Consider the following 23,716-nt stretch of genomic DNA (forward strand, 5'->3'; position numbering starts at 1 on the left):
CCATTAGGAACAACGTGGCGGAGGTGGGCAGCACCGTGAGGAGATGGGGAAACAGCCATTAGGAACAACGTGGCGGAGGTGGGCAGCACCGTGAGGAGACGGGGAAACAGCCATTAGGAACAACGTGGCGGAGGTGGGCAGCACCGTGAGGAGACGGGGAAACAGCCATTAGGAACAACGTGGCGGAGGTGGGCAGCACCGTGAGGAGACGGGGAAACAGCCATTAGGAACAACGTGGCGGAGGTGGGCAGCACCGTGAGGAGACGGGGAAACAGCCATTAGGAACAACGTGGTCGGAGGTGGGCAGCACCGTGAGGAGACGGGGAAACAGCCATTAGGAACAACGTGGCGGAGGTGGGCAGCACCGTGAGGAGACGGGGAAACAGCCATTAGGAACAACGTGGCGGAGGTGGGCAGCACCGTGAGGAGACGGGGAAACAGCCATTAGGAACAACGTGGCGGAGGTGGGCAGCACCGTGAGGAGACGGGGAAACAGCCATTAGGAACAACGTGGCGGAGGTGGGCAGCACCGTGAGGAGACGGGGAAACAGCCATTAGGAACAACGTGGCGGAGGTGGGCAGCACCGTGAGGAGACGGGGAAACAGCCATTAGGAACAACGTGGCGGAGGTGGGCAGCACCGTGAGGAGACGGGGAAACAGCCATTAGGAACAACGTGGTGGAGGTGGGCAGCACCGTGAGGAGACGGGGAAACAGCCATTAGGAACAACGTGGTCGGAGGTGGGCAGCACCGTGAGGAGACGGGGAAACAGCCATTAGGAACAACGTGGCGGAGGTGGGCAGCACCGTGAGGAGACGGGGAAACAGCCATTAGGAACAACGTGGCGGAGGTGGGCAGCACCGTGAGGAGACGGGGAAACAGCCATTAGGAACAACGTGGCGGAGGTGGGCAGCACCGTGAGGAGACGGGGAAACAGCCATTAGGAACAACGTGGCGGAGGTGGGCAGCACCGTGAGGAGACGGGGAAACAGCCATTAGGAACAACGTGGTCGGAGGTGGGCAGCACCGTGAGGAGACGGGGAAACAGCCATTAGGACTAGAAAAAGCGCAGAGAGGAAAACACCTTAGTTATGATCAACTGAATGATGAAAATATTAGAATAAAGTAGGCGAAAGCAAATTTGTTGCATGTATCAAATTCTTGGTTACACTGAAACTGCCAAAGTTATATCCAACCGTTAAACTAACTTAAAGCAATAGTTGTGTGTGGTCACCTAGATGATCATTTCAGCAGTTTTAATTGAGACAGTGCCATCGCACTGCTTCGAGACAAGCGTGGGGTCTAGATAAATCAATCAATGTCACATTTTTGTTTTCACTGAATCTCCATTTGGATATTTGGTAGGCTGGGGAAATGTTAGTCAAGTTGAGGTGAGTGCTAATGATCATCTTTACTCTAGTTTGCTCATATATTAGCTGATCAGAAAATGTTGCTAGCATGTTATACAAGTCTGCTTGCTCTTCACTCGCATAGTAGCCTGTCCTACTCGCGACAAAAATCCTGTGTCAATCAATCAATGTGATTTTGTTTCACTGAATCTCTGTCTATATATTTGGTTAATTTATTTTGGCTGGACAAGTAGAAGTGGTAGCTCATTTATTCATTTATCACTGATCAGAAACATTTAGAATGGAATAATGTAGCCAAATTCAAGTGTATTATCTATTGACTCAGGCTATTGACTCAGGCCTAGGCTATTTTCCTATAGTCCCAATAATCCCACTGAAACCAGAAATCTTGACTCCCGTCTCGAATGAAAATTCCTAACTTTATTCTGTAATCCAATGCATGTCTGCTTATGCTCCTGAGTGGCGCAGCGGTCTAAGGCACTGCATCTCAGTGCTAGAGTCGTCACTACCCTTGTTCGATTCCAGGCTGTATCACAGCCGGCCGTGATTGGGAGTTCCATAGGGCGGCGCACAATTGGCCCACCGTCTTCCGGGTTAGGGTTTGGCCGGGGTAGGCTGTCATTGTAAATAAGAATTTGTTCTTAACTGACTTGCCTAGTTAAATAAAGGTTAAATAAATAAAAAATAAAACAAAGCATGTCAAAATACCTGGAACATTTCCCCCGCTTCTCTGAGTTGTTTCGTATTTCTGACTATATGAGAGCGTCGGTACAGAATGTGAGATCAACAAACAGTACGAGAGTAGAGAGTATGGTCCCCGTTATGATCTTTAAACAATTTCCTCTCTTCAACTACTAGTTATTCATGAGCTGACCTGCTATCTGTATAATCATCAACTCCATTTTGACAAATAGGAGATATTTTGTCATTCATTGGAGGTTAACAAGCGTAGCAACTTTAGTCATTTGACTTTTGTTTGACTGCTGTTACAAAGTTTGTATAATTCGACAACGCTATCGCCTACTCTGGGTGCGCTCTGTGGGTCCTGAGCATGCTCTGTCTCGAGATAGCATATTTCAGCAGTAGTCCTGGGCTAAATTAATTGAGTAACATGATAATGCTCAGAATTCATGAACAGCCTGTTTCGCAATTCACAACAATGTCATTGGTGATCAAAGTTACTCTATCATTACTAAATATCAGTTTCACTTGCTGTGAAACCTTTACAGTGGCGCAGCCAAGCCGGCATTGTGGTACAGCGACAATCTTATTTTGGGAAAACCCAGGCATAGTGACATATCTTGGTTTTAAAGGCTTGAGAATGGGTACTTCAAATGTTTGCGGTATTTCCCGGGACTCTTGGTATAAATATCAATTATTCCCAGTATTGAAACTTGGTAGGTTTTCGTGAAAATATGAATCCCTAGTTGAGGGTATGGGTGATCGTTGTTACGAGGGTGAGGGTATAAGTGATAGTTGTTAAGAGGTTGAAAATATTGGTAAGTTACTCGGGGTGAGTGGTTATAAAGGTGAGGTAATTCATTTCAAGGTGAGTTTCTGAAGTTGAGGTAGAACCCATGTGTGTTTACAAGGGTGAGGAGGTACTATGGGTAACAGAGGGTCCAGATAGTTATCTGAAGATGAGGTAGAACCCAGGTGTGTTTACAAGGGTGAGGAGGTACTATGGGTAACAGAGGGTCCAGATAGTTATCTGAAGATGAGGTAGAACCCAGGTGTGTTTACAAGGGTGAGGAGGTACTATGGGTAACAGAGGGTCCAGATAGTTATCTGAAGATGAGGTAGAACCCAGGTGTGTTTACAAGGGTGAGGGGGTACTATGGGTAACAGAGGGTCCAGATAGTTATCTGAAGATGAGGTAGACAGCCTAATAGAACCCCGGTAGCTGTGGTTCAGCTGCAGTGGCGATGGTGAAGTGTCCTCTATGAGGGCGAGGTGTGCATCCTCATATGACTAAGGAGGTTGCGTTGCTGGGTGAACTTCCCGCCACACAGCTGGCACTCGTACGGCTTCTCCCCCGAATGGACCCGCATGTGCTCGGCGAGGCGGTACTGTCGTGTGAAGCGCATGCCGCACTCCTCGCAGGCGAAGGGCTTGAGGCCCAGGTGACTCCTCATGTGGCGCGTCATGGTGCCTCGCTGAGTGAACAGCTTGCCACAGATGTTACAGGGGAATGGCCGGTTCAGCCAATGGCTCTTCTCGTGTTGCCGTAGTGATGTCGCGTCCTTGCAGCTCTTACTGCAGACTGTGCAGAGATGCCCAGGTTCTTCAGCATCAGGCTTCACCTCCTTTGATCCAGAGTCATCTGGGCATGTGTCCGGATCTTTGTCCTTCAAGTATCCACCACATTCCTCTTCCTCTTCCTCCTCCTCCTCCTCCTCGTCTTTCAGGTAGAGTTGGTCGTGGGTGTGTGTGTCGACATGGGCATTGAGCTGTTCTGAGCTGGGGAAGCCTTTCCCACAGGGGATGCAGACGTACAGGTTGTCCCCCACACCTGGCTCAAACCCTGGCTGGGGCTGACGGTAGATGTAGTTGGTGTTTCCGTTTCTCCTCCCTTTTCTTCCTCCTCCTCCTCCTCCTCTTCCACTGTGCCCGCTCCCCTCACTCTGATCTAGCCCATTCTCCTCTCCATCCACCTCTCCGTCCTCCAGCTCTGGGGTCACTTTATCACCTCGGGGCCTCTTGCGAGGGGCTCTGGGCTGGAGGTCTGTGGAGGTCTTTGGAGGCTCTGGCTTGGCACTAGACGTTGTGGGAGGAGTGGGAGTGGGGGAGAGAGAGGAGGAGTGGGGGGAAGAGCTCTGGAGCAGACTGCTGGGGGACACCTCCTCTGTGGCAGTGCTCTCTGACGGACTCCTTTTGGACAGGTCCAGTCCCAGCCCATTACTCCTACCTTCTCCAGAGGGGCTGAGGGAGGCACAGCGTGAGCCCGAAATAAACACTTTCTCGGACAGATTCTCTCTCAGCCTTCCCTCCTGGACCGGTCTCTGGTTCCTCTGGCTCCCCTTCTTGGACCCTGAGTGGTTGTTATGGTGCTGGTGGTTGTGGAGGGGGTTGGAGGAGAGGCAGAGGGGGCCAGGGGTGTGTCCATTTGAGGTTGGGGAGGTGGAAGAGGAGGGGGTCATCTTGTTGGAGCTGGAGGGGGTCTGACCGTTGTGTTTGAGCTTCCTGCGACAGAGAGCAGCCAGTTCAGTCAGCTGGAGGTAGGAGGCGGCGATCAGGAGAGACGAGATACTGTGGTCACTGACGGAGTCAGAACTGGACAGACGACCTGTATAGATGAAGTCCAACACCTAGAGGAAAGGGGGGTAGAGAGTAATCTTTATAATGTCCCAATGATCAATTTGTTTCACAGCAAGTTGATATCAGAATGCAGATAAAACAGCTAGGCTTCACAGCATTGATGTGGAAACTAAAACGTTGATTAATGTGTACTGTCCGTGGCTATTCAATTATATGAATGACAGAGTCCAATACAAATATGTCTGTATATGTGACTGCGGTCAGTGAGATACTGCCCGTCAAGTGACCCACCTGTCTGAAAATGGAGGGGCTGACCATCTCTGTGTCCAGGTTGATGAGGTTGTCGTGGGGGACCAGCGACTTGAAGTAGACGCTGCTAGCCGCCAGGACGTTCTTGTGGGCGCGGAACAGCGCGTTCTCCACCACGATGATGACATCACACAGGTATCCTTTGGCTCGCTGCTGGTTCAGCTGCAGAAGCAGCTGCTTTGAATGATTCTGCTGTTCCATCACACACACTTTGGTTTACACACCTGGGGAGAGAGGGAGAGTTCAGTTCTGAGAACTCAAAGAAATACAACCACTAATGTTCTTAGACTAATTTAAACTCCTGCAGGTCCAAACGTGCTCCTGAAATTCTTGCAATGCCCAGGATGCCTAAAAAAATAAATGTAAATAGTTGCCCAACTATGGCCAATACATTACACCTCTCTGCTCACACTGAAACCATCACACTGTTTTCCTCAAAGATAGGCCTCAACAACATACTGGCAGGAGGAAGAAAGATAACCAATGCGATAAACTAACCACCAACCCACTAACGAATACCAACAAATATCAAAAACCTGGTAAAAATAACCTCAAATTGTTTTTTTTGTTGCTCTACCATTTATTCTCGGCCCATTGTAGCTTCTCTGGTAGCAATAGATTCTGAGGGACCAGAGAAAGCAACCATGATATGGTTCTGTTCTTTATCACAGCACACAAACACTAACCCAGCTCTCCAGTATTATCAGCTAACCCAGTAGAGACTATGTGCTCCTGATCAGCTATAAATGGAACTCAGATGGGCACATGACTGCACGTGTCATCGCTAACTCTCATATTTATATACACCCACCCTGACAGTATGTGAAGTGAGAATTCAAGTGGGGCTTTGATAATGGCAAATTGTTAACTGCTTGTTAATTGTCAACTGATATCTTTTTTCTTTTGACCAATCAGATCAGCTCTGAAAAAGATCTGATGTGATTGGTCAAAAGACCAATTAGAGGAAAAAACATCATAATTGGGCTGCCTATTTTTTAACTAGACAAGTCAGTTAAGAACAAATTCAAATGTATTTTCAATGACGGCCTAGGAACAGTGGGTTAATGGCCCTGTTTAGGGGCAGAACGACAGATTTTTACCTTGTCAGCTCGGAGATTCAATCTTGCAACCTTTCGGTTACTAGTCTAACGCTCTAACCACTAGGCTACCTGCCTCCCTAACGCAGCCTATCAGACTTCGTTTACCGGGTTAAACAATTAGTTTAGCCAGTCAGTAACCTCGCCAGAATACAGATCCCAGCAGAAAATCACAGGCTGCCCTACACTGGTACGGTATCAGGGGAAAACAGGGTCTTCTTAAAGCAGAACACAAATACTTAATGTCTCAGACTGGGGATCAACACTGAGTGTACAAAAAGTGTAGACCCCCCCCCCCCCCCCCCCCCCTTTGCCCTCAGAACATTCTCAATTCGTCGGGGCATGGACTCTAGAAGGTGTTTGAAATGCTGGCCCATGCTGACTCCAATGCTTCTCAAGTTGGCTGGATGTCCTTTTGGTGGTGGACCATTCTTGATAGACACAGGATTCTGTTGAGCGTGAAAACCCCAGCAGCGTTGCCGTTCTTGGCACAAACCGGTGCGTCTGGCACCTACTACCATACCCCGTTCAAAGGCATTAAAATATTTTGTCATGCCCATTCACCCTTTGAATGGCACACATACACAATCCATGTCTTAATTGTCTCAAGGCTTAAAAATCCTTTAAGCTGTCTTCTCCACTTCATCTACACTGATTGGAGTGGATTTAACAAGTGACATCAATAAGGGATCATAGCTTTCACCACGATTCACCTGGTCAGTCTATGTTATGGAAAGAGCAGGTGACGATGTTTTGTACACTCAGTGTATAATCAGTGTTAGTAACTAGGCTTACTGTGAACATAAGCTTACAACAATTATCATATGCCAGGTATTGGTATTCAAACAACTGCTTTAGATAAAGATTTTTATGTAAACAACTTGATTGGAGCAATTAACAGTAGTTCTATTTACAGTACTGAGCTTCAGCAAAACTTAAAACCGAACTACTCTCCAGTTCTAATCCTCCATATCCCCCTCCAATCTGCTGCCCTACATCTGTACGAGTAGCATTTACATTTGAGTCATTGAGCAGAAGCTCTTATCCAGAGCAACTTACAATAGTGAGTGTATACATTTTCATATATATACTGGTCCCTCGTGGGAATCAAATCCACAAACCTTGTCGTTGCAAGTACCATGCTCTACCAACTGAGCTGCACGGGACCCTTGGGTAATTTAAAAACAGGATGGTACAACATTTGAAATACTACTACTGATAACAATGCATCTCATCCGTCTTGCCATACATCGATACAGTATCACAAAACACACGCTCCCTCCCCCAAAAATACACACTGAAACAAAAGAGTGGTTTGGGTAATCCATCTAACGACTGCACAACACACTGATGGTGATAAGATGCTGAGGGTCCATTTATGAGCCTACAGCCCCGTTCTGCCCCCCTCCTTCCCTGCCTGCTCAAAAATCACCTAATCGCTTTACATGAGAGAACCATAGATGTACAGTATATAATCAAGCCGTAACCAGGAAGGCAGGCTGGACAGAACAGGCCGTAACCAGGGCGTCTGGAGGGAAGAGAGAACAGAGAGCAGGCCATTTAACCAGGTGGTCTGGTCTGGAGAGGATGTCTGGCCTACAGGATCAATGAGTTAGCCTTGCTAGCTTCTGATAAACACTCCTGTTTACAAATACATTTCAATATAGGTTACCTGTTCTGTTCTATCTTGTGTTCTAAAACGGTTCCAGTCTGTTCTAGCCTGTGTTCTGTAACTGTTCTAGTCTGTTCTGTTCTATCCTGTGTTCTGTAACGGTTCCAGTCTGTTCTAGCCTGTGTTCTGTAACTGTTCTAGTCTGTTCTGTTCTATCCTGTGTTCTGTAACGGTTCCAGTCTGTTCTAGCCTGTGTTCTGTAATGGTTCCAGTCTGTTCTAGCCTGTGTTCTGTAATGGTTCCAGTCTGTTCTATCCTGTGTTCTGTAACAGTTCCAGTCTGTTCTATCCTGTGTTCTGTAACAGTTCCAGTCTGTTCTAGCCTGTGTTCTGTAACTGTTCTAGCTAGTTTGTTCTGTTCTAGCCTGTGTTCTGTAACTGTTCTAGCTAGTTTGTTCTGTTCTGTAACTGTTCTAGCTCTGTTCTAGCCTGTGTTCTGTAACTGTTCTAGCTAGTTTGTTCTGTTCTAGCCTGTGTTCTGTAACTGTTCTAGCTCTGTTCTAGCCTGTGTTCTGTAACTGTTCTAGCTAGTTTGTTCTGTTCTAGCCTGTGTTCTGTAACTGTTCTAGCTAGTTTGTTCTGTTCTAGCCTGTGTTCTGTAACTGTTCTAGCTCTGTTCTAGCCTGTGTTCTGTAACTGTTCTAGCTAGTTTGTTCTGTTCTAGCCTGTGTTCTGTAACTGTTCTAGCTAGTTTGTTCTGTTCTAGCCTGTGTTCTGTAACTGTTCTAGCTCTGTTCTAGCCTGTGTTCTGTAACTGTTCTAGTGTTCAGTCTTAGCCTGTGGGTTCTAACCTGTTTTCTGTAATATTCTATGTTCTGTTAGCCGTGTTCAGTTTGGCTGTCCAGTGTTTCATCTTGTCTTCCTGGTAGAGATCACTGGCAGTAAATCACATGATCTGGTAATCTAGCTGGGCTTTAGGCATTAGGTCCGCTACAGGAAGCAGTTTGGCCCTCTGGTAAGGGAATATTGATAATCTGAGCCAGTCCAATTGACACTCCTTAATGCTCATTAACTTAAATTAACTGTTTTCTAGGAATAAAATAAACGTCCTTTCCACTCACCAGTTGGGCTGAACGTGGAGCAGAACATGACATGAAAAATAACATCCCCATTGTTGAGCCAGGTTTACCCAAGGTGTTCTGGAAAAGGGCACCCCAAGGATAGCCCATCTCACATGTTTACTCCGAACTAGCATAATTATTACTAAACACATGTTAACTCCTAACAGAATTAGTTTGTTAGAATCTTAAGATGCATGCCAAGATTTGAGAAGTGTAGTTGGCTGGCTCTTACTACCTTCTGATGGAAGACATTTTTTTTAAAGTCTATTTGCTTCATATTATGGGAACTTTGTTCCGTCCAAGTTTGTGTTCATTCAGTTCAACCAGAAAAGCCCAGTATGTTTTTACAGCCACAATCCTGAGTTTGTGTTTCAGCCAAACAGTAGTCCTACCACCTGGTATAAAGCTGAGGGATGTGGCTGAGGAAATGTAACCACTAAAACTCAGACCAAGCTATAAAAGCGGGGACTGGCAGTACATAATAACATTGATTTGACGCCACAATTTTAACCATATTGCTACACATTGTTTGTGTAAAACTGAAATGGCAATAAAACATACACATTTGAGTAAAATAACCTCAGGCCTATTCTGGGTTATGATAGGGTAAGACAGTTGTACTAGCGGATGTAAACAATCATGATGCTTTTGTTATATATTCTTCAGGTACCAATGGGTAGAAATCATTCATAGAAATTTAACAGCATTCTAAGAGATAGTGGCAGCGATCAGAAAAGGATATTTTTTTTTATAACTAAAAAATAACAAAATCTACGAATTCCATAACAATTAATTTTAATTTCAGCTATATACACTATTTTGTAGAAATTCTGCTGGATTTTGGTCTAACCTACGCAGCAAAATGTTAAATCAATGCTACTGGTTGCTATGTTGCAAAAGCCCAACGTTTCTCCCATACTGGAGAAACATTTAAATGCAATGCTGTGACCATCATCCTACAAGCATTCCAAACCAGTGTTGCTCTACCATGATCTAAAACAGGGATCAACAATTAGAGTCAGCCGCTCGACGATGTTTTTCTTGAGCGGATGGTCAGGTGGCCAGAACATAATTACAAATCATTTGTAGACTGGAAATTGACTGCAAGAAGTCCAAATAGATATAATATTTAACAAAAACAATTCATTCAAATCTTGCTTACATTTGTATACAATCACATATAAATCTCTATTAGCGTGGCTATACTTTGGATCAAAATTTCCCAAAATATTATCACTTGCAGGTGATTTGCTGGTGTTTTTACAGTTCAACTCCAACAATAATAATAAACTCTGATCTAAAATGTATGATTCATTGATACAGTTCAGAGAACGAAATCTTGAAAAAAAGAAAATCAATAGGCGATAGGCCTACTCGTCTACCACAAAATTGATAATGCCCTACGCGCAGAGGGGGTGGCGAAGGGATCCACCAATGTCTTTTATTCAATTAGCCTATATTGCTGGGCCAGCCCTACATCAAATCACATTTTATTAGTCACATGCGCCGAATACAACAGGTGTAGACCTTACAGTGAAATGCTTACTTACAGGCTCTAACCAACAGTGCAGTTAAAAAAAAATGTTGATAAGAATAAGGAAGAAAGTAACAAGTGATTAAAGACCAGCTGTAAAAAAAATAACAATATATACAGGGGGGTGCCGGTACAGGTAGATACATCCAGTGGTATAAAGTACTTAAGTAAAAATACTGTAAAGTACTACTAAGTCGTTTTTGGGGGTTTCTGTACATGACTATTCATGTTTTTTACTCCACTATATTCCTAAAGAAAATATATACTTTTTACTCCCTTACATTTTCCCTGACACCAAAAAGTACTCGTTACATTTTAAATGCTCAGGCAGGACATAATTATGGTCCAATTCACTCACCTATCAATATAACGCCTTGTCATCCCTACTGCCATTGATGTGGCGGACTCACTAAACACAAATACTGAGTTTGGAAGTTCTTGTCGAGTGTCCAACTTCTGTCTAAAAAATTTAATCATACTGTCTGAATTGCTTAATATAAGGAATTTGATGTATAGCATTTACTTTTACTCGAGTATGACAATTGAGTACTTTTTCCACCACTGCATACATCCAGATTTCAGTTAATATTCTTAGTTTGTTGAAAGTTATTAATCTTATTCCAAAGCTGTGAAAAACAAACCGAAGCCAGCAACCCACAGGCTAAAATTAGTGCAAGTATAGAGGTGGTTGCCAAGCTGGTAATACTAGTTCTGGAATTAGGCTATGCCCTCTGGGCATACAAGCCATTTGTTAGGCGTTTCTGGTATTTCTTCAAAAAACAGAGTGCAACCTCTTGAACACAACCACACACGCCAACTTAAATCAAAAAACATGTGACGATCTGAGAAAAATGACATATTTACCTTAATTCATCGATGAACACTGTTTATTTACTATCCTCTCTCACCTCACAACCCTCGGATCACAATCTTGCCAAATGGGCCAAAATGTCAGAAATATGCCAACTGATTATTTCTCAATTATGCTTATTTTTTTTATAATGTCAAATATACTGTATGTTAACAATCCTTCCAACAAAAGGAACCTTCTTGTGAAAATACCCAAAATCATGGTCTTTTTTGTCCTTGCTTCGTATTGAATCCCTCTACTGGAGGTATGTTTAGGCCGGAGGTCATCCAGCCTGGTCCTGGACAGCTAGCAGGGGTCTAATCCTAATCAGTACCCACCCAATCGATTTAACCTAACCTTTATTTACCCCGGTTAGTCTCATTGAGATAAAAATCTATTTTGCAAGAGAGACCCGGTCCAAGATAGCAGCAGGGTCAAAGTTTAAGTGCTGGGCTGGAACTGTCCACATACACGCACAAGACTTTAGAGAGGTAGAGATATTTGAAGAAGTGAGCAGGGCATTGTGAGCAAGACATTCTTGACATTTTTCAAAATAAGCCTCTGATCGTCAAACGTCCTCTGTGTTAATGTTGACAGACAGAGTTTATTCTAACCAGAAACTGGTATACCGGTTCGCCGTGGTTCATGTCATGTTAATGTCATGTTCCGTTCCCTCCTTTCAGTGGGAAGGGGGAGGGGGGTTGGATTGCATTAATCCCAGATACCTGAAATGAGACAGGCTGCCAGTATGGCGTAGGCTACCCCATTCATAGATGCAAACTGCTTTAGCGCCTATTGGCGATAGTAATATATATATATTTTTTAAATGTTAAATTACTACACCTTCTTAGCGTTAGGCGTCACACACGGCCATATCTCCACGTTACATCACGTGTTTTCAGAAGACAGACGGAAGACATAGTTAATTAGCATAGGTGGCTTCCTATCTAGCGTGCACCAAACACCAGTACTGTGTATAAGCGTAACTGGGAAGGAAATGTAGTTCGGAAACTGGAGGCACACAGCTTGTGGATCTGTGCAAAACTGCTACAGTAAGTACAATCTTTCTTGCTAATATGAAAGATAAGAAGCATAACAGCATATGTTTGTAAAACCGTTTTGAAAGCGATGATTGACGTTTCTAAACGTTAAAACAGAGCTTCGGAATTGTAGTTCACATGGAGCCAACAGTGGGTGAACGTAACTGCTGGAAACCCTACGTACAGAGAAGCTAGGACGGAGTAGGTTAGTTACCAATAATCTTCCTGCCAGAGTGCCAATAGGAGGAGAGGTAACCTGGGGTGGAGCCAATCAGAGGTGTACACTATGAACGAAACTATATTGAACAGAAATATAAATGCAACATGTAAAGTGTTGATCCCATGTTTCATAAGCTGAAATAAAAGATCCCAGAGATGTTCTGTACGCACAAAAAACGTATTTCTGTAACGGATTCCCACGGTACTGCTGCTCATTCCATTCACCAGCTCAGGAGGTCTGACCACCAACCCCCGGAGTGGAGGCCTGACCACCAACCCCCGGAGTGGAGGTCTGACCACCAACCCCCGGAGTGGAGGCCTGACCACCAACCCCCGAAGTGGAGGTCTGACCACCAACCCCCGGAGTGGAGGTCTGACCACCAACCCCCGAAGTGGAGGCCTGACCACCAACCCCCGGAGTGGAGGTCGGACCACCAACCCCCGAAGTGGAGGCCTGACCACCAACCCCCGGAGTGGAGGTCGGACCACCAACCCCCGGAGTGGAGGTCGGACCACCAACCCCCGGAGTGGAGGCCTGACCACCAACCCCCGGAGTGGAGGCCTGACCACCAACCCCCGGAGTGGAGGCCTGACCACCAACCCCCGGAGTGGAGGCCTGACCACCAACCCCCGGAGTGGAGGCCTGACCACCAACCCCCGGAGTGGAGGTCGGACCACCAACCCCCGAAGTGGAGGCCTGACCACCAACCCCCGGAGTGGAGGTCGGACCACCAACCCCCGGAGTGGAGGTCGGACCACCAACCCCCGGAGTGGAGGTCTGACCACCAACCCCAAGAGTGGAGGTCTGACCACCAACCCCCGGAGTGGAGGTCTGACCACCAACCCCCGGAGTGGAGGTCTGACCACCAACCCCCGGAGTGGAGGCCTGACCACCAACCCCCGGAGTGTCTTGTCTCATTACTCATCTTGTCTCATTACGCACACCTGGTTCCCATTAATGTTATGGTGCTTTTTTGTCTGTATGTTTATTGTAAAAATGAAATAATATAAAAGTAAAATAAGGGGATGATGACGCAATCTTTCGAGAGGAAGGGAATCTGATTCCATTGGTCCTCAACTCGCGGCTCAGACACTTCATTCAGGATAAATGGAGTTAAGAGTAAATCATATTCCACATACTGTGTGCTAGGACACAATAGTTCAGCGTCTCATTGTGAAAAGGCTATACTGCTCTATGACCACCATTGACTGGGACGCACAGCCTGAACGCGCAGTTGAACTCAGTTGACCAAAGTTACCTCGGTAACTCCTCAAACTCGACAAGGCTCTGGTCACAGATTTGAGAGAACCCCGTAAACTGCAGTTATGAACCTGGCTTAAAGCTGTACCCATTGTGACACTTACAGAGCCAGGTTCACTCAAGGTGTTCCGGGAAAAGCCAGCGCAAGGATAGCTCATGTCACGTTTACTCCTAACTAGCCAGGGCTGGATTAATGCAGGGGCTTACAGGGGTTGAAGCCCGTAGAGGGCCCAAAAGGCCCCCCAAAAAAGGCAATATAGGTAGTAGTGGTGCGCAGGTCAGCTGTTTGTTCACCCACCCGCAATTGCTAAAACCCATCCGCAACCACCCAACTAAGTGATGAAGTGAAAATGTGAGGCCTGCACCTGACCTGCAAATATAGAAATTGTGCTGTAGGCTACAGTCAGAGATGGGGGACCGATTGTTTTGTCAGGTTTGACAGATACGTTTCTGCTTAGAATTTCAGTAGGCTATCAGTAGGCTTGTCTGTAATTAGATACATGCAGCTTCTCTTCCGTCATTACATGTTGCCCTAGAACAGGGTTTCCCAAACCCGGTCCTGGGGCACCCACTGAGTGCACATTTTGGTTTTTGCCCTAGGACTACACAACTGAGTCAAATAACCAACTCATCAAGCTTTGCTTCGTTGAATTAGCTGTGTAGTGCTAGGGGAAAATACTAAAAACATACACCCAGGGGGGCCCCAGGACCGGGTTTAGGAAGCCCTGCCCTGGAAGACTAAATCAACCCTTGCGAACCAGAATAATGTCATAAATGATAGAATGAATGCATCAATCTAGTTGACATAGGTAAAGTTGTGTCATCTCGGCTTCTTTCGCTGAGAAAGGATGTTTAGGAATCAGGGACAAAATACAATAAATAAATACCAAAAATGCAGTCGCATTGTCTCAAGATGCTGAAAGAAAGAAATCAAATTTCTCCACTCCTGTTCCTGAGTCAAAATGTACATTTGGTGTATCATTTTACTGCAAAAAATGCTTAATTCTGCAGGCGTTAATATTAAGACTGAAAGATTATAGTCAGTGTCCAGATTTCAGTTTCCATTTAACCCCTCTGAACAGTAGGCTACAGTTCCCTTGATGTGCCATAGGCCTATTTAAAGAACACCTTCTTGTTACTGTCGAATTTGTATAGCGCTTCACAATCATCACACATAACATAAGCATTGCTATCATCCTCTACCTCTTCACCAAAACTTTCCTGGACCTCCCTTCTCTTTATTTTCAACTCTCCATTACGCAGCTTTTCACTTGTCCATTTTGCTTCAGTGGATCGACGTTAACTTTTTCCTTTCACAGCATTAAGGCTGCGTTGACACAATGACTTATCAATGACCCAAGCCCAGCTCATTAAATCCCTACCGTTGTGTCGCCGAGTTGTCATAATGCTTCAGCAAATGTACATTATCCCAGGGGTGATGGAAGACACAAGGTAATGTACATAATTTATGTCCCTCTTACTGCACTGAATAACTCTGCTGATCCTACAGTTATTGTATGCTGTAATCATATGCCTATGAACCAAAATTATACTGTTAGCACTGAGGCGGTGTGCCGTAGCAGGAAGTCCACTATGTGTAACTCACCCTGCACTAACATTAATCACCCAAGCATTTCTACCTCTGCTAAGCTTCCCTGGATAACAAGAACACCTATGTGAGAACTGCAACTGGATCCTGGACTTCCTGATGGACCACCCCCAGGTGGTGAGAGTACAGGCAACAAAACATCCCCCACAGGGATGAGGTCAAGTGACCTGGCAGTGTGGTGCCAGGGCAACAACCTTTCCCTCAATATCAGTAAGAGAAAGGAGCTGATCGTGGACTAAAGGAAATGGAGGGCCAAGCACGGCCCCATCCACACCGACGAGGCTGTAGTGGAGCGGGTCTAGAACTTCAAGTTCCTCTGTGTCCACATCACTAAGGAATGAACATGGTCTACAAACACCCACACAGTTGTGAAGAGCGCACGACAGCGCCTCTTCCCCCTCAGGAGCCTGAAAAAATTTGTCATGGGCCCTCAGATCCTCAAAACGTTCTACAACTGCACCATTGAGAGCATTTTGACTAGCTGCATCACCGTTTGGTATGGCAACTGCTTGGCATCTGACCACAAGGCACTACAGAGGGTAGTACGCACGGCCCAGTACATCACCTCTATATCAGGCTGTGTCAGAGGAAAGCCCTAAAAATTCTCAACCTCCAGCCACCCAAGTCATAGACTGCTGTCTCTGCTACCGCACGCAAGCGGTACCGATGAACCAAGTCTGGAACCAACAGGACCCTGAACAGCTTCTACCCCCAAGCCATACGACTGCTAAATTGTTAACCAAATACCTACCCAGACTATCTGTACTGACCCCCTTTTGCACTAACTCTTTTGACTCACATGCGCTCACATCACATACAGTGAATTCGGAAAGTATTCAGACCCCCCTTGACTTTTCCCACATTACGTTACAGCCTTATTCTAAAACAGGTAAAGAAAATAAAACATCTCATCAATCTACACACAATACCCCATAATGACGAAGCCAAAACAGGTTTTTATACATTTTTGTATAAACAGAAATACCTTATTTACATAAGTATTCAGACACTGCTATGAGACTCGGAATTGAGCTCAGGTGCATCCTGTTTCCATTGATCATCCTTTCTACAACTTTATTGGAGTCCACCTGTGGTAAATTCAATTGATTGGACATGATTTGGAAAGGCACACACCTGTCTATATAAGGTCCTACAGTTGACAGTGCATGTCAGAGAGAAAACCAAGCAATGAGGTTGAAGGAATTGTCCGTAGAGCTCCGAGATTAGGATTGTGTTGAGGCACAGATCTGGGGAAGAGTACCAAAACATATCTGCAGCATTAAAGGTTCCCAAGAACACAGTGTCCTCCATCATTCTTAAATGGAAGACGTTTGGAACGACCACCACTCTTCCTAGAGCTGTCCCTTCAGTCAAACTGAGCAATCGGGGGAGAAGGGCCTTGGTCAGGGAGGTGACCAAGAACCCGATGGTCACTGACAGAGCTCCAGAGTTCCTCTGTAGAGATGGGAGAAACTTCATGAAGAGCAAATCTCTGCACCACTCCACCAAATCAGGCCTTCATGGTAGAGTGGCTAGACAGAAGCCACTCCTCTGTAAAAGGCACATGACAGCCCACTTGGAGTTTGCCAAAAAGGGACCTAAAGACTCTCAGACCATGAGAAACAAGATTCTCTGGTCTGATGAAAACAAGATCGAATTCTTTGGCCTGAATGCCAAGCGTCAAATCTGGAGGAATCCTGGCACCAGCCCTAGGGTGAAGCATGGTGGTGTCAGCATCATGTTGTGGGGATGTTTTCCAGGGGCAGGGACTGGGAGACTAGTCAGGATCGAGGGAAAGATTAACGGAGCAAAGTAAAGAGAGATCCTTGATAAAAACCTGCTCCAGAGCGCTCAGGACCTCAGACTGGGGCGAAGGTTCATCTTCCAACAGGATAACAAACCTAAGCACACAGCCAAGACAATGCAGGAGTGGCTTCGGGAAAAGTCTCAGAATGTCCTTGAGTGGCCCAGCCAGAGCCCGGACTTGAACCCGATCGTATATCGCTGGAGAGACCTGAAAATAGCTGTGTAGCGACGCTCCCCATCTAACCTGACAGAGCTTGAGAGGATCAGCAGAGAAGAATGGAAGGAACTCCACAAATACAGGTGTGCCAAGCTTGTAGCATCATATCCAAGAAGACTCAAGGCTGTAATCACTGCCAAAGGTGCTTCAGCAAGGTACTGGGTAAAGGGTCTGATTACTTATGGAAATGTGATATCAATTTTTTTTAAATTTGCAAAAATTTCTAAAAACCTGTTTTTGCTTTGTCATTATGGGGTATTGTGTGTAGATTGATGAGGGGGAAAAATGATTAAATCCATTTTAGAATAAGGCTGTAAGATAACAAAATGTGGAAAATGTCAAGGGGTCTGAATACTTTCCAAATGCACTGTACACTCACATCACATACGCTGCTGCTATTGCTTATTATTTACCCTGTTGCCGGGTCACTTTACTCCTACCTATATATACATATCTACCTTAATTACCTCGTATCCCTGCACATCGACTCGGTACTGGTACCCCGTGTATAGCCAAGTTTGTTACTCATTGTCTATTTATACCTTGTGTTATTATCCTTCTATTATTTTTCTATTTGTCTCTCTGCATTGTTGGGAAGGGCCGGCAAGTAAGCATTTCACTGTTAGTTTACACCTGTTCTTAACGAAGCATGTGACAAATAAAACTTGATTTTACTGTCAGTGGCTGATATAACAAGAGAAAATCTGCTGATGCGCAGCAAAAACAAAAGCCCTGGGTCCTATGATTTGTTAATCCGGCCCTGTAACTAGCTAACAGAATTATTACTGAACACATGTAAACTCCTAACAGAATTAGTTGTTAGAATCTTAAGATGATGTCAAGATTCGAGGAGCAGTGGCATGTATTCATGGATGCCAAGGGAAGCCAGGCTTCCCCCCAAAAATGACCAAAAAAACTAAAACAATGCATCTTTCGTCTCTCTGTGTTTTATAAATTTCCTTCAATTCGCAAGAGGCTGAATGTATCTCACCGGAGAAAGCATCCAAGCGAACAATAGAGCCCCTCTGTCTCTATGTGTTGCCCATCTATGCTGTCTGGTCAAAAATAGTATGACATTGTTGCCACCCGTAGCATTGAATGCAAGGGAAGCAAGGGAAGCAAGCGAGCATTTGGCCTCCCTTGATATAAAAAACATAAAATAATAGTCAATCAGCATTGAGCTAAACTGAGTGAGCTCAGCTGTGAATGGTCCTGGCTTACCAAAAAAAAAGTCTCAAGGGAAGCCATGTTGAATTTGGCTTCAGACCAATCACATCAGAAGCCAAACGTCATTGACAGAAAACTTGAATTGTTGCATCCCATTGTGTCGTTGTCCTCTCGTGGCTAACTAGCTAGCTAAAATAGGCCATGGATAGAGATGGGGATTTGGACTTGTGGTTTTACTTCATTCTCCGTACTGGCCAATGATTATAACATGAAAGAGGGGGATGGCATTGGCGTTTCTCTACAAGTAGCATGAATCAACATGTATTTTCTACTCACACACACAAAACAGTACCATGGATAGCCACATTATATTTAGCTTGAGTTGATTGGACTAATTCATTTTTTGTATCTTTTACTCATTGTATGAGAATAAGCATGTTGAAATGGTGCTGAAATAGTGGAGGCAGCGCCTGTTTTCTTTGCAACTTGCGGTAACTGTCCGTGGTTCTAAATCAATAGTTCTTAAGTAGTCCGAAAAGGTTGGAAACATTAACTGTCTTGACCATGCTGTAGGGTATGTAACAGTTTGTTACATGTAATATGTTCTGTGGATTTCATCGGACAGATGTTGCTCTTCGGTTATGTGATGAAACAAAGGTGTAGTTGAATTTATTCTGCCACTGTCTTCTTATTGTCTCGGCATTAGACCTATACATCATGGTCGCAAGGCATATGAACTAACAGGTTATAGAGCAAACAACACAATTATCACGACACATAGGTTGTAAAATTGCTTTTTTCCCCTGGCTTGGCTTCCCCGGTAATTTTACCCTTGCACCGCTACTGTTGAGGAGTGTAGTTGGCTGGCTCTTACTATCTTGGGATGGAAGACAAAAGGTTTTTAAAAGTCTATTTGCCAAATATTATGGGAACTTTGTTTCATTCAGGTTTGTGTTCATTCAGTTCAACCAAAAAAGGCCAGTATGTTTTTACAGCCACAATCCTGAGTTTGTGTTTCAGACAAACAGTAGTCCTACCACCTGGTATAAAGCTGAGGGACGTGGCTGAGGAAATGTAACCACTAAAACTCATAGACCAAGCTATAAAAGCGGGGACTGGCAGTACATAAGATTGATTTTACACCAGTTATAAACATACTGATATAGCTCAGGGTTTTTTGAAAGATGGGAGAATCAAGTATTTTTATTAATAACATTTGAAATATACATTGTTAAAGACCAAGTATCAGATATTATACCATGTAAAAGGAACAACCTCCTAATTAAAACCTTTTTTTCATAAAATCCACCTAACTAGATTTGTCAACTCCGTCAGACACCATAATTATTTTTATATTTATTGTCCAAGTGTTTGAAGGCCTTGACTGTTTCATTCTAACGTTCTAATATTAAAATATGCAATACAAATCTCCAAACGTCTTAGTTTTTTTATACCACAGTATAATGCTCCAGGGCTAATTTCGTTAGCATTTTGGTTGGTTTTCCTAGATACAGAACATAAAACAAGATTTATAAAGCAAGCATTATCTCTTATGTCTAGTACAGCAAGTACTGCAATAGTTTAAGCATATGCTGCAGTACAATGAACATATCAATCTCAAGGGGGTTAGCAACCAATGAGGGAATCCCTGAGCTATATTGTTTGTTTTACAAGACAGAAATGGCAACAAAACATAGGAGTAAAATAACATTAGGCCTATTCTGGGTTATGATACAGTAAGACAGTACCTTATTAGCATCAATGATGGCTTACATCAGCGTAAGCCATCATTGATGCTATTAAGGTATATTCTTTAAGAATCAATGGGTATAAATCATTAATTGAAATTTAACAGCAGGAAGTATCCAATATTGTAAAAAAATAAATAAAAATAATAACATAATACATATAATTCCAGAACATCAAATTATTGCTACTGGTTACACTAGGCAGGTTTCCATGGACCCAAATGTAATCAACAAAAGCAATGTTTCAAAAAAACTAAATTGAGACATGTGTAATGGAAACATCATATAGACAACATTTTTATCCGTTTGATGGGTGGATTTTTCTTGTCTATCTTGCTTTGAGACAAATGACGATGGAAACTGTTTTTCAAATAAATGATGGTTGTTGAATGATTTTGAAGGTACGCGGGGCATCTGATGTCATCACCTAGGCCTAACTATAAAAGGTCCATTCCACATTTAATTCTAAATGCTGGCAAAATCTATTTTTTTAGCTATAAAAAAATGATGCTTCTTTGCAGCACAATGATTGTCCTGACTTTCAAGAATAGCTGAATTGCTTCGCCTTGCTTTTCTGCTCGGCTGGATGCAAGTTTCGCCATATAATTATTTCAGATCTATAGGTGTGCAAGTTTCACCATGGCACAGACCATGGCGATATGTTGGTACATGAACATTATTGGAACATGGCAAATATTAGTCAATTATTGTATTCTATCCATGCTGGCTTTCGCATGCTACCTACATGAAACAGATAGGTGGGAGGGCAAACTGGCTACCACCAATTTATGAATGCGCATTGTGCAACTTGCCTAAATGGGTAATGGAAACACATCAACCACAATTATGATTTATTTATTTTAAGGTGTGACATCATTAAATCCTGCTGTTTTTAATCGACAATTAAGTTAAATGGAAATGCACCGTAGCAGAAAATTGTCACATCTATTTCTATGTGAACTGTGTAAATGTTGATAAAAAAAAATCACTGGACAAGTTAAAGGAGTATTGTGTAATATTCTTGATTTGTAATTTCAGAAAATGTCCATAATAAATAAATGCAGTAATAGTGGAATGATAGTTTCCCATTATTTTTTCACACCAAAAATATTTGGGGGCCCATACTGGCTACCCGATTCCTTGCTCAGGCCAAACACTACACCACGCCCACACACGTTCGTTTCTTTGACGTAGTACCTTTAACGGAAACATAGCTGTTGATACACATTTGAGAGAATACAATCTCGAGAGAAAAAAACATACAAATGGGCGATACCCGTCTACAACAAAATAGATACAACAGAGTTTCTAAACCCAGAGGCCGAACATCGCGAGACTTCCGGGAAAGCTTTAGATAGAACTGCATCGGTCAGAAAATCCATTCAGACATGTGAATCAGCGATTCATCATTTTTTGTTGTTGCTCATATTACTTTTTACCTTCCGAAAATACCTCATATTTTGTGACAACTGATGTGTCCTCTCCTTCAGTGTCGAATTAAGCATGTAACTATATTAACAGTCATTGATCTACAAGTCTTTTTGCATGCCGAACAACTCTAGGGAACATCAGTAGCCCAGCTTCGCGCACTGACCAATGCGAAGTAGTTGGCCTGTTCCTGATCTTACACATCTGTGCAGCACCTTCAGCATTCAAATGCTAAAATAGCTTGGGCGATATTAAGCTGTATTAGTTGAGTGGCAACCTATGTAATTTGCTAGGTTATTGTTATCTTCGCGCTGTTGAAAATGGTGTTTTACTGGAATAGAAGTAAGCTACTGGGGACAACTCATCTGCCTATACCTGCTGAACGGGGCTTACAATAGATTTGATTTTGATGTTCAAGTTCAACGTCAGCAATAGTTTTGGTAGTGTATATGGTCATTTTTTTAATATACTGGGTAAAATGTATAATTTCATAATGAGGAATCACTTTTGCGAGGCGCACTGCATGGCCAAAGCTGGAGGAGAAGAAATAGCTCACTCAAATTTTTTTTTCAAAATGTACAAAAAAAATGATTTTGAGATGGGGTGAAATCCAAAGTTGTGCTATATATATATATTCATTGGGTATGTCATAGCTCATTTGTAAATGATAAATATAGATACATTACTAGCTCAACCCCTTAATCTGCAAAAAGCAACAAGTTAATTAGTGGGTGATGGGGATTTCAGATACAAAGTGGGGGGGGGGGGGGGGGGGGGGGGGGGGTGACGACAAAAAAACAAACTAAATTGCCCTCCCCTAACCTGACAGTGGGGTCGTAGATGCCTAGTGTCCTTTATGGCTCAGATCAGGTGCCTATATCGTATACAACATAGACATACACCATTTACGCGTACACAAACAGAAGTCAGCTCAGACAGTTCCAGATCAGAGGCCCAGTTCATGAGCTGCATCAACAGCAGATTTGAATTTTGTGCATGAATCGCATCGATTCGTTCTCTAATCAAACCGAATCGTTTCAAACTAAAACGTATCGTTTCTGTATCGTATCAGAGCCCATGTATCTACATATGTATCGAATCTTCTTGAAAGGGAAAAATGCACATCCCCACGATATAGCCATTTTGACTTTGTGGCTGTGGTAACTAGTGGCAACCCCTAGCAGAGGGGGTGGGTAAAGGGGTCCACCAATGCCTTTTATTAAATTAGCCTATATTGCTGCGCCAGCCTTGCATACATCAGATTTAAGTAAATGTTTTGTTTGTTTAAAGTTATATATCTTATTCCAAAACGGTGAAAAACAAACCGAAGCCCGCAATGCACGGGTTAAAAGGAACGCAGGTAAAGAGGTGGTTGCCAAGCTGGCTACACACGGGGAGACCTCTCTGGGCATACGAGTCAAATGTTTGTTGTTTCTGGTGTTTCTTCAAACAACGATGTGCAAATTCTTGAACATGACTACACACACACCAAGTTACATCGCAAAACATACGAGGATCTGAGAAATATGACATAGATTTACCTTAATTCATCGATGAACGCGTTTTTCATTTACCATCCCTCCTCACAACCCTCTGTTCGCCATCTTGCCACTGCAGGCTATTTCCCTAGGAAGCCTACCCCCTGGCCAAAATTTAAATAAAAGCCAACTGAAAGGGGGAGAGGAGAAAAAGGTTTGCCTCTGCCTCAGAAATGCCAGACCATCCGCCGATGAGCAGAAGTACCCTGAACAACCAGGATACAAACCGGATCAATTGACCAGAATCCACAAAGATTACAAACGCCTCTGACACACTGTATGAATGGGCCCCTGTCCCATGGCATTCTACAAACTCAAATATCCTTGAGCCAGGTGCTTGAAACCGACTCGATGTGAAAAACTCACTAGTAGTGATAAGAGGGTGTGGTGCAGGCTGATTATAGGTTACATGTCTCTGTCAGAAAAAGGAGTTAATTATTTCAAGTCTTACACCTTGCCGACATGAATGCACAACATTCTTTCACCCTCGTCTCATTGATTGTATGCCAATAAAGTGTATTACATCTTATAGT

At 43.8% G+C, this 23,716-nt stretch overlaps 1 protein-coding gene across 1 annotated transcript; it reads right to left on the reverse strand.

The window, feature by feature from the left end:
* Positions 1–827: 827 nt before the first annotated feature.
* LOC129813628 (hypermethylated in cancer 2 protein-like) lies at positions 828–23,506 on the reverse strand. Its single transcript, XM_055865982.1, has 3 exons — positions 23,187–23,506; positions 4,920–5,161; positions 828–4,678 (listed from the first exon to the last, which is right to left on the reverse strand). Exons 2-3 carry the CDS (start codon positions 5,136–5,138, stop codon positions 3,311–3,313), a joined length of 1,587 nt encoding a protein of 528 aa, XP_055721957.1. The 5' UTR covers positions 5,139–5,161; positions 23,187–23,506; the 3' UTR covers positions 828–3,310.
* Between the last annotated feature and the right edge of the window lie 210 nt (positions 23,507–23,716).

The sequence above is a fragment of the Salvelinus fontinalis genome, chromosome 2 (genome assembly GCF_029448725.1).
Source record: "Salvelinus fontinalis isolate EN_2023a chromosome 2, ASM2944872v1, whole genome shotgun sequence".
In the NCBI taxonomy this organism is placed as follows: Eukaryota; Metazoa; Chordata; class Actinopteri; order Salmoniformes; family Salmonidae; genus Salvelinus; species Salvelinus fontinalis.